At 37.6% G+C, this 15629-nt stretch overlaps 3 protein-coding genes and 2 long non-coding RNA genes across 5 annotated transcripts; 3 read left to right on the forward strand and 2 right to left on the reverse strand.

Annotated features, from left to right (window-relative positions):
* The first annotated feature begins 3941 nt into the window (after positions 1 to 3941).
* Positions 3942 to 7019, forward strand: LOC111797071 (TPR repeat-containing thioredoxin TTL1). Its single transcript, XM_023679964.2, has 7 exons — positions 3942 to 4097; positions 4410 to 5263; positions 5359 to 5727; positions 5823 to 6156; positions 6241 to 6445; positions 6519 to 6619; positions 6686 to 7019. The coding sequence occupies exons 2-7, from the start codon at positions 4431 to 4433 to the stop codon at positions 6836 to 6838; spliced, it is 1995 nt and encodes a 664-aa protein (XP_023535732.2). The 5' UTR covers positions 3942 to 4097; positions 4410 to 4430; the 3' UTR covers positions 6839 to 7019.
* Positions 7020 to 8361: 1342 nt separating this feature from the next.
* Positions 8362 to 9470, forward strand: LOC111797072 (uncharacterized). Its single transcript, XM_023679965.2, has 4 exons — positions 8362 to 8496; positions 8582 to 8703; positions 9197 to 9310; positions 9389 to 9470. The coding sequence occupies exons 1-4, from the start codon at positions 8377 to 8379 to the stop codon at positions 9468 to 9470; spliced, it is 438 nt and encodes a 145-aa protein (XP_023535733.2). The 5' UTR covers positions 8362 to 8376.
* A 52-nt stretch (positions 9471 to 9522) lies between these two features.
* LOC147792169 (uncharacterized) lies at positions 9523 to 9980 on the forward strand. The gene is made up of 3 exons (XR_015421503.1): positions 9523 to 9613; positions 9674 to 9762; positions 9836 to 9980. It is a non-coding gene; the product is annotated as an uncharacterized LOC147792169 (long non-coding RNA).
* Positions 9981 to 11892: 1912 nt separating this feature from the next.
* LOC111797075 (uncharacterized) lies at positions 11893 to 12745 on the reverse strand. Its single transcript, XR_015421502.1, has 2 exons — positions 12495 to 12745; positions 11893 to 12157 (listed from the first exon to the last, which is right to left on the reverse strand). It is a non-coding gene; the product is annotated as an uncharacterized LOC111797075 (long non-coding RNA).
* A 1113-nt stretch (positions 12746 to 13858) lies between these two features.
* LOC111797073 (FCS-Like Zinc finger 6) lies at positions 13859 to 14582 on the reverse strand. The gene is made up of 2 exons (XM_023679966.2): positions 14232 to 14582; positions 13859 to 14164 (listed from the first exon to the last, which is right to left on the reverse strand). Exons 1-2 carry the CDS (start codon positions 14489 to 14491, stop codon positions 13969 to 13971), a joined length of 456 nt encoding a protein of 151 aa, XP_023535734.2. The 5' UTR covers positions 14492 to 14582; the 3' UTR covers positions 13859 to 13968.
* Positions 14583 to 15629: the final 1047 nt, after the last annotated feature.

Raw genomic sequence — 15629 nt, forward strand, 5'->3', positions numbered from 1 at the left:
AATCATGCATGTATAGTAACACAATGGAGGGAATAAAAAAAATAAAAAATAAAAAATAAAGGTGGGAAGGGAAATTTAAAATAATAATGGAGAAATAAATTTTACAAAATAAAATAAATAAATAAATAATGAATGGATTATTGTTTGTAGCGATATTGAATTAAGAAGAGTGTAAAGGGCGTGCCGACCCGCACCACACCGACAGCTTTTTAGGGAGACAAAAAGTCCACATTTTTGTTACAATGTTTTTGTATGTACCTCTCCCTATCTCTTCCCCCTCCTACTTCAAAACTATATTCAAATTTTGAGTACGTAAAAGACTATTAAATATTCTTAATTTTCATAATAAATTGAAAGGTACACGGCTAAATTGTATCGTAGTAACCCTTTTATTGGACTGGTTGGCTTATGTCAACCCGAAAGCTAACTTGCGTTTTTTCGATTTTTTCAAAAAATTAGCTCAACCCAAATAAAAAATAATAATAACTCAACCCAATTTTTATAATTTGAATTAGGTAGTTCAGATGGGTCGAATTCTCAAGTCAGGTAAACAACTCTATCCAAAAAAAAAAAAAAAAATCCTAAATTTGCGGGAAATATTATTTTACAAAATCACATAAAACCCTAATCACATATTACACATATCTCGTAAGACATAATACATCACTAACATCTATCATAACTATTAGATATTCTTACCTATTTTCAGGTTGGTCTGATTATGTCAACCGGCAAGCTAATTTAGGTTTTTTTTTTTCAAAAAATTAGCTCAACCCAAATGAAAATAATAATAACTCAACCCAATTTTTTTATAGTTTGAATTAGGTAGTCCATATTGGTTACGGTAGGGGTAGAGGGAATTTTTGGTGGAGCGGTGAAATGCGTAGAGATAAAAAAGAACACCAATGGTGAAAGCACTCTATTGGGTTGACACTAACACTGAGAGACGAAAGCTAGGGGAGCGAATCTAATTAGATACCTCAATAGTCCTAGCCGTAAACAAAGGATACTAGGCGCTGTGCGTATCGACCCGTGCAGTGCTGTAGCTAACACGTTAAGTATCCCGCCTAGAAAGCGAAGAACCTTAACAGGGCTTGACAAAGAGAGAGGTGCCTTCGAAAACACAGACACTACTCTATTTACCAAAAGAAAAAAAAAAAAACCCTAAATTTGCGGAAAATACTAAAAACCCTTTTAATTTCAATTTTGTAACCTGTTTTTTGGCTGTTTCCTGGAATTGGGATCTCCCGGAATTAAGCTGTAATCCAGTTTAACAAACCAATTATGAAAAGTGGAAGTTATCATTACCACAATGCACAAATTTATTAATTTACTCCAACAAGAAGACAATTTTATTTATATTATATTATATATTTATTTAATTAAAAAAATTATTTATTTATTTTATTTAACAAATTTGGAGAGTAGTTTTGATGATCGGGTGGGTATTAATGCGAAAGAACAAGATGATAGTGATATCAGTTTATAAGACTTTATGGAAGAGAAGCATATTAAAATTATAATAAATCAATGTCCCAATCCTACCAATCATTTTTTTTTTACCAATATAATTTAATTCATTACCACTCTTATTATGTCTCAATTATCTCAATTATAAAGAATGTTCTCATTAATAATGTCTTACCTTTTTATGTACTATGCTTATTTCCATAATTTTATTCAAATTATTGCTCACATCAAATTTCCATAATCTTTACGTATTATGCCATATCTTCAAATTTGGAACATGAATTCACGCATCTTATAGCTCCAACGTTCTCTTGTCTTTAATTACCTTAAAGTTTGAAAACTATTCCCACAAACTAACATAGAGTCCTTTTAGCATATGTTGTGATCCTGGAGTAAAAGAAAGATGTGTAAATGAATGAACATGAGTCTTTTTCATATATCACCGTCAAAAATGCGTCTAGTAGGGAGAGGTTTCCACACCCTTATAAGAAATGTTTCGTTCCTCTCTCCAACCAACGTGAGATCTCATAATCCACCCCCCTTGGAGTCTAGCATCCTCGCTGGTACACCGCCCCGTGTCTGACTCTACTACCATTTATAACAGTCTAAGCCCATCACTGTCTCCTTTGACCCATTATGTATCGATGTCATCCACATGATTCTCATAAGGAATGTTTTGTTCGTCGAACTTCATAGTCAACTTTACTTGACTCAATTCTACGTTGGGTGACCACTTAAATTTTTTTTTCTAAGATGCACGTGAGTAAGAACAAAACATACAAGAAAGACAACGGGTGCTTAATACACTCCCATTTACTCTGATGTCACATCAATTAATAAATCATTTTTACAATTAATAGAGAATTAATAAACTAGACCTCTCAACTTAAACCTAATTAGAATATTTATCGAACATCAAACTCATCGTTATCACATATATAGTCTTCATTTAAAATTAAAATAAAAAAAAACATAATGTAGACATATTTTTACCTAATCTTGTTGATTACTTCAAGAATACAATTCTTTTTAATAGAATATTCATTTAATGACAAATTTTCAAACTGCGTAATATTGTCAATGGTTAAGGAAGTAATACATAATTAGTCAGAATCTTGCATCTAATTAAAAGACTTAATTACCTAATACCTAAATTAAAATATAATTAATTAAGTGAAAATATGATTAAAGCCAAGAAAAAAATAAATTCTATTATTTTATTATTAAAATAGAATATTATAAGAGAGAAAACCCACATTTTTTATTTTTTTTTTTATTTTAATATAAAGTGGAATACATTGAGCCCTTGATTAGGGGTCTAATCTCCACCTAACAAAAATTAAGGTTGGGCCATGAGAGAACGACAGAGGAATTTATCGCATTTAATTATTTTCCCACCCAATTAATACACGTGGCATACAGTATTTTTTTGAAGAAATTAAATAATATTAAAAATAAAAAATAATAAGAAAATGAGGATTATACGTAGATTAAACTTGTTTAATTAAGGAATAATTAATCTAAAGTGCACCAGACAAGACCAACTTAATCATGCACCTCTCTTTTAAAAAAGAAATTGAGATGCTCTGTTTTTATGTGAACCGGGTCCACCAAATTTGGTGGTAAGATCCGGGTCTCTTTTTATTTAATATTACATGTAATTCAATCCAATAATAAATAAATAAATAAATAAATAAAAAGCAGTAAAATTCATATTATACAATAATAAAATAGAATGGAAATGGGTAGGGACGCTGTATTTGTTTACATATTAATGGCGCCCTCACTTGAATCCCTTTTTGTATTATTTAAAGTTGGTTACTTGGAAGCGACTCTAAATGGAACTACCTGTGATGGTTCCGGTTCAAATATGGTCTGCTTTGGCTTGTTATATATAGTCATTTACACCCTTATAAGGAATGTTTAGAGTCAGCCTCGTAGTTTTGAAATGTGTATACTATAGAGAGATTTTCACACCATGTGTCTACTGGGGAGAAGTTTTTACGCCCTTGTAAGAAATGTTTTGTTCCCCTCACCTTACACTTTACCCCTCTTAAAGCCTAACGTCTGTTGTCTCATGGTTTTAAAACGTGTCTACTAGGTAGAGATTTCCACACCCTTTTAATAAAAAATACTTTGTTCCCCTCACTTTACAATCTACCCTTCCTGGGGCCCATCGTCCCTGTTGGTGGGTTTTAAAACGGGTCTAATAGGGAGAGATTTCAACACTATTATAAGGAATGCTCACAATCTACCCTTTCTAGAGTCCGCCTAGTGTCGGACTCTGATACCATTCGGGTTTTTTTCTTCCGAGCTTCCTTTTAATGTCGGTTTCTACACGTTTATAAGGATTATTTCGTTCTGGATGCTCGAGAATGGGGAATTTGGACTAGTTTACTTGGTTTCAAGTAAGAGTTATAGAATTTGGTTAAGAAGTTTAAGGGGGAAGTCTTTGTTTTGAAAGATTAGTGGAGCAGAGGAAATAATTGAAGAGCTCTCTGTTCCTGTATATATAACAAGAATCTGCTCCATTTCCACTCACCCACCCACCTGAGACTCCATTTTCCCCTTCTTTCCTTCTCCTTCCTCCATTAGTTTCCCCTCAAGCTTGCAACACAAGAAAGGAGGTATGATCCTATTTTTGTTACCCTTTTTTATACATCTTTAATGCATTCTTCTCTTGGCTTCTCTTCCTTTCATTTCATTGTTTGTCGGTCGTCAAGTTTCTTTCGTTTAAATGAATGAACCCAACAATGGTTCTGGATTTGATCAAAGAAAAACGCCGCCGCTCACTCACCTGAACGACGGCGGCGATAGAGAAGTTTCAGGGGAAAAAGACAATACGTTACTTGGATTAATCTGTGTTCTTCGATCTGTCTCTGCCTAGAAACTTTAACGCAGTCGGAATTGCTCTGTTTTTTCTCTGTTTTTTTCTACAGGAACTAATTGCAGAGATAATTATGGAAATAGAAGCCGATTTCTCTCGTTGTGGTTTCATGAGAGGGGTTTTCCAGCGACGGTGCAAATGGTTGAAGAAAACCTCTGTGCATTCATTACCCACAAACAACACCGAACCAGTCGACTTAAAAGTACCCAAAACAGAGAACCCAACAAGGAAGAGCCGGAGCTCTGTTTCCGACGATGCGCCAACAGCCAGAAACTCAGTGGAACAAGATCAAAAGACACCGAAAAAGCCCACTTTGGATCAAGCAAGGCCGTCGATTTCTCAACAAAAGAATCAAAGTCGACGACCTTCCGATGCTGCAAGAAGCTCCACATCGTCCTCCAATGGCTCTTCTGCACAAACCAGAGCGATGAATTCCCAGCAACAATTGACCGAACCCAGAACCCACATCCGAACATCTTTAAGTAATGGCGCGGTTTTGGGTAATTTGAAGCAAGCTGGAGGTGGGAATCTGTCGGCAAACAACAGTCCAAGGCTGAAAGAGATGAACTCAAGTCCAAGATTTGAAGGTAATAACATGGGGAACATACTTCGGAGAAATTCATGTGAATTCCGACAGATTCAAGGCGTGAGAGGTAAATTAGAGCCGGATGTTTTGAAATCCATGGGAAATGAGGCATACAAAAAGGGGAAATATGAAGAAGCATTGGCTTTGTATAACAGAGCAATAGATTTGGATTCAGAGAACGCCGTTTACTACAGCAACAAAGGAGCTGCTCTGATTGGCTTAAACCGTTTGATGGAAGCCATTGAAGAATGCAAAAAAGCATTAAAGATTCAGCCTTCTTATCAAAGAGCCCATCAACGTCTAGCCACTATCTACCTCAGGTAATAATACGAATCTCTGTTCTTATTTCTGGGTTCAAAACTTGTCCGCCATTTGAAAGCTCAGCCACCACGAATTGCCATTTTGCTTATTACAGAACTGGAGAGCCTGAGAAAGCACTGGATCATATGGAACAATCCGGCCCTTACAGTGACATAAACGACATGAACAAAGCTCGTGCACTTCAGAGCTGCCTGAGTAGGTGTATTGAAGCAAGAAAGTTACAAGAATGGGACACTCTGTTCAAAGAGACCAATCATGCAATTTCCTCTGTTTCTTGTTCAGCTTATAAACTCTATGCCCTGCAAGCTGAGGCATTGTTGAAGCTCCATAGACATTTAGAGGCATATTCCATTTACCAAAAGGGTCAAACCCTGATGGCTAACACTCTAACCAAGTCATTTAGTGTATCTGATAGCGCCCTTATTTTATCCATCGAGGCACAAGTTTACATGACCATGGGCAGGTTAGAAGAAAGGGATCAAAATGATCTTCAAATTATGACTTGGGAACTTCGTTTCAGAGAGTAATAAGTTTTGGGGTTTTGTGAATTTTTTACAGGTTTGAGGAAGCAGTGGAAGCAGCTGAAAAATCAACACAGCTTGATCCAACCAACAGGGAAGCAAGTAGAGTGGCAAAATGGGCTAAGTTCATTTCATCAGCTCGATTGAGAGGCAATCTACTTTTCAAGGAATCTAGATTCTCTGAGGCCTGTATTGCATACAGTGAAGGATTAGAAAACGACCCATATAACTCAATTTTGTTATGCAATCGAGCTGCTTGTCGATCGAAGCTCGGGCAGTATGAGAAAGCTGTTGAAGATTGCACTGCAGCTCTCCACGCACAGCCATGTTACAGTAAAGCCAGACTCCGCAGGGCTGATTGCAATGCTAAAGTAAGTAACTTTTGCCTCAAAAGAGCTTCCTTATTTGATGCCATTAAGGTTGTTTGTAAAGATTTGTCCCAATTTTGTGACCAGATGGAACGATGGGAGGCTTCAATTCAAGATTATGAGGTTTTGATAAGAGAAACACCAGGAAATGAGGAAGTGGGGAGGGCTCTGTTCGAGGCACAGCTTCAGCTCAGAAAGCAGCATGGGGAGGACGTCAAAGACATGAAATTTGGGTCCAATTTGGTGTCTATATCTAGCTACGAGCGGTTTAGACACTTCGTTACTTCTCCTGGTAAATACTTGCAGCAGAAAAGTGATGCATCCATGTAAAAAGTAGTCTGTTTTTTGAAGTTTTGAATTGGCAGGGATGTGTGTGGCTTTGTTCTGCAACAAAGGCAACCAAAAACAGGGGTTGGAAGTGTTGGAGCAGGTTTACAAGAGGTTTCCATCAGTGAACTTTCTCAAGGTAAGAATCTAGTGAGTACTTAGTTGAGATTTTGAAGTTAGAATGCTGAATTTGGGAGAGTTTCAGGTGGAGATAGAAGATCATCCTTATTTGGCGAAGTTGGAGAAAGTGAGCGCCATTCCAGCTTTTAAGATATACAGAAATGGAAGAATAGTGAAGGAGATTGCAGCCTCTGAACCCCATTCATTAGAGAGCTTAGTGAAGATGTGCAGCAGTTGAGTTGAAGCAGAAGCTTAGAGAAACTTTTTGTTTACAACAGATTGGGCTACTCCAATGGAGTCGCCGCCATTGGGCTTTAGACAACCCTTTATTGGTTTTGTTTTTTGAGATTTCTTTCTTTTGTTCATATGTATATATGATTGATGAAATTGGAATGAAAAAGACTTGTCTTGCTTTCGGACGGGAATGATTTAAGGATGGGTATATGAATGGACCGAAACCATATTTAAAGTAAAGTGATCTTGAGGATATAATGGTTAAGAAAGACAGAATTAAAAGTCACTATTTGTACGAACATGGTGCACTTTCTTTTCGGTGGCTCAATCATAGTAACTCGATAGTTAAGTGTGAGATCTCATATTGGTTGCAAAGGGGAACGAAGAAGGGTGTGGAAACTTCTCCCTAACAAACCCATTTTAAAAGATCATGAGGCTGACTGCGATACGTAACGGATTAAAGTGGACAATATCTGCTAGCAATGGGTTTGGGGTGTTACAAATGGTATCAGAGCTAGTCACTAAACAGTGTGAGGCACTAGTCGGAGTAGGGCTAGAGGCTCTCCATAGTAGACACATTTTAAAACCGTGAGGCTAACGACGATGCGTAACAGGTCAGAGCAGACAATATTTGCTAGCGGTGGGTTTGAGCTATTACAAATGGTATCAGAGCTAGTCATCAGACGATGCAAGACACTGGTCGGAGTAAGGCTAGACCTCTCCATAGTAGACGCATTTTAAAACCGTGAGTCTGACGGCGATACATAACAGGTCAAAGCCGACAATATCTGCTAGCGGTGGGCTTGAGCTGTTACAAATGGTATCAGAGTCAGTCATTTGACGGTACGAGGCACTAGTCGGAGTAGGACTAGACCCTCTCCATAGTAGACGCGTTTTCAAACTATGAGGTTGACGGTGATACGTAACGGATCAAAGGGAACAATATCTACTAGCAATGAGCTTAGGCTGTTACATTAAGTGTACTATCTACCTAGGAATTTTCTTGAGATGTATGTGAGTGAGGACGAATCGTGCTCGAATAACTCATATTGGTCCATGAGAATAGTCTTCACTCGTAAAATGTGAAAAAATAGGTAACGTGACCATGTCGTGTAGAAGAATGTCAGAGTCATCAGGGGCTAAGTTCGGATATCTAAACAAATATATGTGTGGAGAGGGGGATTGGTGAGTTGGGAATATTAGGTGGATCCATGCATGAGGATCTCCATATTAATTCCAATGCAGAGGCGTTACACCTTCCTGCTAAAACATCTGCCTCTCTTTCACAACTTCTCTAAACTTTTCATCTGTATTCACTTCATTGATCAAAACAAACACACAAAAGAGAATTTGATTTGACTTCGTTTTACAATGGACAATTAAAGCCAAGATCTGTGGGTAGAGCTGTAGCTGCTCAATCCAAGTCTGGACCCACAGGAATTCCCCTTTGTTTTTTACTCTGATTTGGATTCTTTTCAAGAACTTCTCTCATATCTTCATTTCATTACCTTGATTCCCACAACAATTCTCTGTTCTAAAGCAATGGAGGCTCAAAACCATGCCACTGATGAATCTGTCTCCTCTGGGCCTTGTGTGGATTTTCAGCTCAACTTCAAGAACAACCCAAGTAACCATGATACCACTTCTGCCAATTCCTCTAATGTTAGTTCTTTTCTTGCCTTCAAAAGCTTGGTTTTGGTTGGATTAATCCATGTTTAAGTGAGTTGGTTGATGCTTGAATGATCAGGTGGGCTTGGGATTGGAACTGGGATTGGGAGCAGCTCATTCAGATCAAGATAGCTATCATCAAGCCTATCAAAACAGTAATCCAGGCCTTGGAAACTTCTCTCCTCTCCAGGATTTGTCTCTGTATGTCAAATTCTTCGTGTTATTTTGATTAAATCTATTAAGTTTAGGGAATGATCATAGGTTTATAAGTAAGGAATACATCTCCATTCGTACGAAGCCTTTTGGAGAAGCCCAAAGTAAAGCCATGAGAACTTATACTCAAAGTGGACAATATCATATCATTGTAGAGAGTCGTTACTCCTAACATAGTATCAAAGTAGACAATATCATACTATTGTGGAGAGTCGTAATTCCTAACTTAGTATTAGCGTCATATCCTTAACTTAGTCATGTCAATAGAATCCTCAAATGTCGAACAAACAAGTTGTGAGACTCGAAGGTCCAGTCAAAAGTGACTCAAGTATCGAACAAAAGGTGTACTTTATTCGAGGAGCCTCGATTAAGGGGAGGTTGTTCGAGGGCTACATAGGCTAGGCTAAGGGGGAAGGCTCTATAGTGTACACTGTTATGAACTTTTAACAAATTTATATGCTTATTATGAACTTTTCTTTAGATCTCTTAACATGCGTTCCACCGGCACCAGCCCACATCGCATCAACATTACTCACGTTTATCAGAACTGGGTAAGACGGCAGCAGGCACACTCCCACAATCCCATGCCTTTCAGGTATTCTAAGTTTTCCAAGTTCATCAAATTCCTTATTTGAGAATGGAATTGGTTCATATATGTTGTGAAACATCTTAGGCTGAAGTCCAGGACGAATTCATACCATGATGATCAACCCGAAGCACCAACACTTAGAAAGGTCGAACCTTTTTTTTTTTAACCATGAATTGAACTATACTCAAGTTATCATCTTTCTGATCTTCCTTACTCATATTTTGTTAGAGAGCTCGAGACGATGATGCTGCTCTAACGCATTGCACCGTTAGAGAGTCGTCGTCGTCACAGACTTCTCTATACACCAAGGTAACACATTTACAAAGTTTGTATTTACAGAGAAAAAGTTTTATGGCAGAAAACTTGTAGGGTGGAACTGGGAAATTTGGGAGAATGAAGAATCAATCGGCTCATGTTTCGTCTTTAATTGCTGCGAAGAGGAACCCATCGGATGGCAGGTTGTTCTTATTATACACCTAATTGGTTGCTTCAAATTTCTTATTATGATTAACTTTTGGTTCATTTCTTCAGGCCTACCAACTCTGTTTATGATATCATGTTTGAAGAAGTTGGTCTACCAATGGATCCTCATCTTCGCCTCTTTTCCCCCCTTTAATTTTCATTCTCTCTTATATTTATATCACTTATGTACGAACAATTTTACTCCATTCGAATGACGCACTTCATAGATTGATACAAGTTTACGATTTTCTATGTATGTTGAGTTTATCTCTTTTCATTTTCTTGTAAAGTTCATGTTGGACTGTGCTATCTAACGAAAATCATCATACTATTAATGGCTCATCGACTAAGAGGAAAAAAAGATAGATGGGTTTTTGGATTTGCCTCCCTAATAGACACATTTTTAAATTGTGAAGCCGACGGTGATACATAATGAGCCAAAATGGACAATATCTACTAATGTTTTGATCCTTGATTTTGAGTAATCGTCGAACCGTCAATTCAATATCAATACTACCAAAAATGGTTGATTTGAATTAAAAAGAAAAGAAATTCATGGGTTGGTTTGACCGTGGTCACCCAATCACATTACCGAACAGCGACCAAGAACCGACCAAGTTCAACATCGTCCGGCGTGTCTATTAGTGGGCCCCATTCACATCACAAAGTACCCACTAACAACCAATAACATCCTTCCATTTTAAAACCTGTTTCTCCCCAATATTCCACGTGGATTAACTATCCTACTTGAACTGTCCTGTTTTCTGGGATTCCGATGCTCTGTTTCATAAATCTTCGTGAGTTTTCTTAGCAACCAAACAAAACAGTGAACCAGTTTCAGCTACATTGTATGTGGTCATTCCTTTGTCTATATAATTCCATGGGGTGATTTTATAATTTAGCTTTGTGGGAAGAACAAGAAAGATCTGGAGCAGAACAGAGGACACGAGGTAGAGATACCATTATGAGATGTTTTGGATATTGCTTAATGTATTATGATCTTATGATCTTTGTTTCACGTCTTGATATGTTCTTATGAAATCCCCTGCTCAAGTTCCACTTATTGAGTGTAAATTTTAACTCTGGGATCAGGTTGGGGTTCCTTATTCAATTCTTGTCTCATGCTGCCATTGTTGGCTTCATGGAGGACTGCCATCACTGTTGCTCTCCAACAACTCAAAGTATAACAGTCCAAGTCCACCGCTACCATATATTGTTTTTTTTAGATTTTTTCTTTTGAACTTCCCGACTCGGGGAGAGGTTTCCACACACTTTATAAGGAATGTTTTGTTCCTCTCTCCAACCAACATGGGATTTCACAATCTACCTCCTTGGGGCCTAGCGTCCTCACTGGCATACCGCCCGGTGTCTACCATTGATACCATTTGTAATAGCCCAATCCCACCGCAAGCAGATATTGTCTTATTTAGATTTTTCCTTCAAGCTTCCTCTCAAGGTTTTTAAAACACGTCTGCGAAGGAGAGGTTTCAACGCCCTTATAAGAAATGCTTCGTTCCCCTCTCTAACCGATGTGAGATCTCACGTAAAAACTTTCTTGGAAGAAAGTTCAGTAGCCAATTTTTTGTGTCAGTGTTCTGAATCTCTTGTTTGCCATTGCAATTGGAACAAGGAAATGATAGCAATGGGGGTCATGAATGTTGTTGGTTCAGTGACTTCCTGCTATGTAGCAACGGGTTAGAAAAGAAACAAGAACAAACTTCTCAGAACAAGAGCCTTATTTGACTGCCAAGTATCCTAAATATCATGTCCTTGTCAAGTGATTGTGTCCATATCATTGGACAATTACGTCCAATTACAAATTGTATCAAAGCCAAACACCGAACGGTGTATTAGAAAAGAGGCTGGCCCCCAAGGGGAGTGGATTGTGAGATCCCACATTGGTTGGAGAAGGGAACAAAGCATTTCTTATAAGGATGTGAAAACCTCTTCCTAGTAGACGTGTTCTAAAACCGTGAGGCTGACGGCGTTACATAACGGGTCAAAGCGAACAATATTTACTAGCGGTGGGTTTGGACAATTACAAATGATATCAGAGTCAGACACGAGTCGGTGTGCAAACAAAGACACAAGTGGCATACATGGTTTGGAAGATCTAAATGGGAGACTCAAGAAAACAGAAATTCAGGCAAAAACTACACCATTTACAGAATCAGCATGACTAGTTTTGAGCAACAGCAAAATAGAATAACAATGGACAACAATATGAATACGTGATCAATGAACTTTGGGACATAAAATCTCCTAACCTGAAGTTATGTAGGTGAATGAAAACAGCTCATTTAAGCAAATCCCAGACCCGTGGTGATCAACAAGCTTCACGCATCACCCAAGAACGAGTTATCTTGTTCTTTTCACTGAATTATGTATCACCTAATACAAAAATGGAATTAACACAAATCATCACAGCGTTTGAAGTTGTTCTTTAGAATTTAACCCCAAAAAAAGTTGAAGCAATCATGCAAAGCAAGGCAAAGCCAGCATAGAGAATGTGGCCCTAATGGAAGGGAAATTTGAATGAATACCCACATGGTCATAAATGATAATTAATCAATGGAATCCAACAGAAAAAGCAATAGAACAGATTAGGATTGGGGTTTGGATTGTAGGAGTGAGTGAGTGAGTGAGTGAGTGAGTACAGAACACAATCGAGGGGCTCCCCCACGCACATACAAACACACACAAACAGTGTAATATACGAAGTACGAACCTAAAAGCCAACTGTGCGCTCTGTTGTAATAAAAACAAAGGGGCTTCTGAGCTGCTGCTGCTGCTGCTGATGCTCCTGCTGCTGGACGTCGGTGGAGAGCATCAAACGACAGTTGGCTGGCCGCTTGCATTTTTGCGTCTCCCCATTTCCCTATTCCCCAATCCACTGTCGACACCGCTTCGAGACGCTTGTCGACTCGTGGGTGCAGATGATCGATTCAAGGGTATTTCCCTACACGCAATTAATTTTTATTCTTTACAATCACAATTTCTTGTTATAATTAAAAATTTAATCTTGGTTCCTTTTATACACGAACCATGTAAAGATGCAATTTACATGAAATTTAAGGCCATATTTATAGTCTTTAATATATCACTCTTAACTCTCCACATCCACATGATATTGTTCACTTTTAGCAGACCAATAAAAAGAGTATTATTGATTATAAATCCATGACTATTCCCTAAATTAGTCGATGTGGGAATTTCATCATCCAACAAACCTAATCAACTCCAAGTAGATTTTTTTTTTTATTGGGTTGAATTTTTAAAAAATTGGAAATTTTGATTTAGTTTGGGCGTTTGGCATTCTTTTACGACTCGCCCAAGAATAGAGTTACACTCTACCCTATTCTACTTTTAAAAAGATTGAGAATATTCAACTTTTGTAATCAATTTTATTGATGTGTTGTAAAAATATTTAAATTTTATAAAAATTTAATTATTAATATAATAGGTAGTATGAATGAGAGATAAATAATATTTATTTATTTACATTTTTTAAAAAAAATAACGATCGAACTCGAAACTAGAAAATTGAATTAAGTTATGAACTCTATTCAAGTTGCTCAAATTACCAAAAGATTTTTCTAACAGTCCTATATATATATATATATATATATATATATATATATATATATATATATATATATATATATATATATATATATATATATATATATATATATATATATATATATATATATGGGGTTTAATAAAAAATAAAAAAAATTATAAAATGTGTGGTGGTGAGATGTGTGAGAATTAAATTAAAAAGTAAAATTACTTTTAAAGTGAATATCTTCTGAGCAATATATGTTGTCTTTTGTTATGCCATGTGGGCCCCATTCCATGCCATGCTGACAAGGCTTCAGATTCCCTCATTAATTAAATTTAAACACAATAATTAAATTATTTACCCAATCTGGAATAAACCGGGCCTGGTTTTTCATTAAGTCCTCCTCTTCCTCTTCCTCTTCCTCTTCCTCTTCCTCTTCCTCTTCATTATATTATACAGTTGACTGTTCGATTAGATTCAAATACACCAACGCATCTTAATTTCCTCAAACCAATTAATCCCAATAATCAAGTAACAAAATTAAATCATTTCCAAAAACCCATCAGTTTCTGCGAATTTTTCTTCATACATAGAACAGATACAACACGCCGGAAACAGAGACACCCATTAATCACCACTATGAAGCAGCTACTGTTTCTCCCTTGCCGGAGATCTGGGTCTGAACGGCCACCGATTTAGAAACCACCACCACCGCCGCCGCCGCTGCTGCTGCTGCTGCTGCTTTCTTTGATGCTAAACTGCACTTCTCGATTCGTTCGTCTTGTTTCATTTGCTTTTGTCTACATTCGTCGCTGCAAAATCCCCTGTCTCCCCTGAAAAACAGAGCCCATTTTCAAAACCCATAGTTCTAAAAATCGGATTGGATTTAAATTGATTTACCTGTACATGTAAATATCGCGGCCAGGGACGAGAGGGCGAGTGCAAAGAGAACAAGCTCTGAGGAAATTAGCGTTGTCTTGTAGTAGATCAACTGAGTGGCGTCTGTAATTTCTTGGGGACACCATTTTTTGGGTGTTTGTTGAGTAACCAAGCGACGGCGGCGGTAATTGGTCGGTGGCGGAGCTGCCCAGATCGAAGGTGATCTCCGTCATGCTCGGCGTGCGTTTCATCGGAGCACGTGATCTCTTCCCCAAAGACATTTTTTAATTAATTTCCAAAACCAGAATCACAAAAAACCGGTTCTGGTTTCTGGAGGAGGAAGAAGAAGAAGAAGAAATGAAGGGGAGGGAGAAATGGAGAAGGAGGAGATAAAAAAAGAGAGCCAGCAATTGAGGAACGAATCTGGTCCGTTCATTACAATCCAGAATGACGCGTGTGAATAAATAAATAAATAAAATAAAATAACGGATCCACGTCAGCCTGTCAATTTCAAAAATCAAATCATTTGTAGTTTTACTTGGAAAAATCATTTAATGGAGTTGTTGTTTTAAATTATTGAGCTCAAGAAGGGTATTTCCGTAATTTCACCTCTCTCTCTCTCTCTACTAAGTGTTGGGAATCCGAGGAATGAAAGTGGCAGTAAATTTCTTGATTTTTTTTTTTTTTTTTTTTTTTTACTGCAGTGAAAGCAAACAATAATGGAAGTAATTTATAGTTTTAAGTGAATATTAGGACATTAATCACTGGCTAATTAATCTAGTGTATAGGTATTTATGTGAGTGATGTTGATGGAATTAAGGAGGAATATAAGGTCCACTAAATTAGAGTGGTCCATTTATAAACTTAATACACTTCGTAGACTCACACATGTGGAGCACAGCTCACTTGAAGTTGAGGTTTCATATTCCAATTATTGTTGTGTTCTTTCTTCTGCATAATTCTCACAATAAACCGCTTTCATTTTGTAAGCAAGTAAACGGCGATTCAACGCTACACCACTTTTGCATCAATTTTTTTTTTTTTTTTTTTTTTTATGATTCTTCTGTCTATCAATAACGACATACATTGCTCGGTGAATGTGAAGAAGTAGACCATTATCTCGAGAATAATGAGTCTGTAACAATCCAAGCTCACTATTATAGAGAATGTTTCGTTCCTCTCTCCAATCCATGTGAGATCTCATAATCCACCCCTTTCGAGACTCAGTGTCCTCCCTAGCGCACTACCCAGTGTCCACCCCCTTTGGAGTTCAGCGTCCTCCCTGACACACGGCCCGATATCCACCGGCGTCCTCATTGGCACATCGCCCGATGTCTAGCTCTGATACCATTTGTACTTCACCCCAAGCCTATCGCTAGCCGATATTGTCTTCTTTGGGTTTTTCCCTTTCGGGCTTCC

Source organism: Cucurbita pepo, chromosome 6 (assembly GCF_057944985.1).
Source record: "Cucurbita pepo subsp. pepo isolate OVF chromosome 6, ASM5794498v1, whole genome shotgun sequence".
NCBI classification, from domain to species: domain Eukaryota; kingdom Viridiplantae; phylum Streptophyta; class Magnoliopsida; order Cucurbitales; family Cucurbitaceae; genus Cucurbita; species Cucurbita pepo.

Excerpts from the sequence above, each read along its gene's own strand:
- LOC111797071 (XM_023679964.2), top strand. The coding sequence starts at position 4,431 with ATGGAAATAGAAGCCGATTTCTCTCGTTGTGGTTTCATGAGAGGGGTT. Across the intron at positions 6,446-6,518 it reads ACACTTCGTTACTTCTCCTG|GGATGTGTGTGGCTTTGTTC; the intron begins GTAAATACTTGC and ends TTGAATTGGCAG. Across the intron at positions 6,620-6,685 it reads CATCAGTGAACTTTCTCAAG|GTGGAGATAGAAGATCATCC; the intron begins GTAAGAATCTAG and ends GGAGAGTTTCAG.
- LOC111797072 (XM_023679965.2), top strand. The coding sequence starts at position 8,377 with ATGGAGGCTCAAAACCATGCCACTGATGAATCTGTCTCCTCTGGGCCT. Across the intron at positions 8,497-8,581 it reads CTTCTGCCAATTCCTCTAAT|GTGGGCTTGGGATTGGAACT; the intron begins GTTAGTTCTTTT and ends TTGAATGATCAG. Across the intron at positions 9,311-9,388 it reads CACAATCCCATGCCTTTCAG|GCTGAAGTCCAGGACGAATT; the intron begins GTATTCTAAGTT and ends GAAACATCTTAG.
- LOC111797073 (XM_023679966.2), bottom strand. The coding sequence starts at position 14,491 with ATGTCTTTGGGGAAGAGATCACGTGCTCCGATGAAACGCACGCCGAGC. Across the intron at positions 14,165-14,231 it reads CGCGATATTTACATGTACAG|GGGAGACAGGGGATTTTGCA; the intron begins GTAAATCAATTT and ends TCTGTTTTTCAG.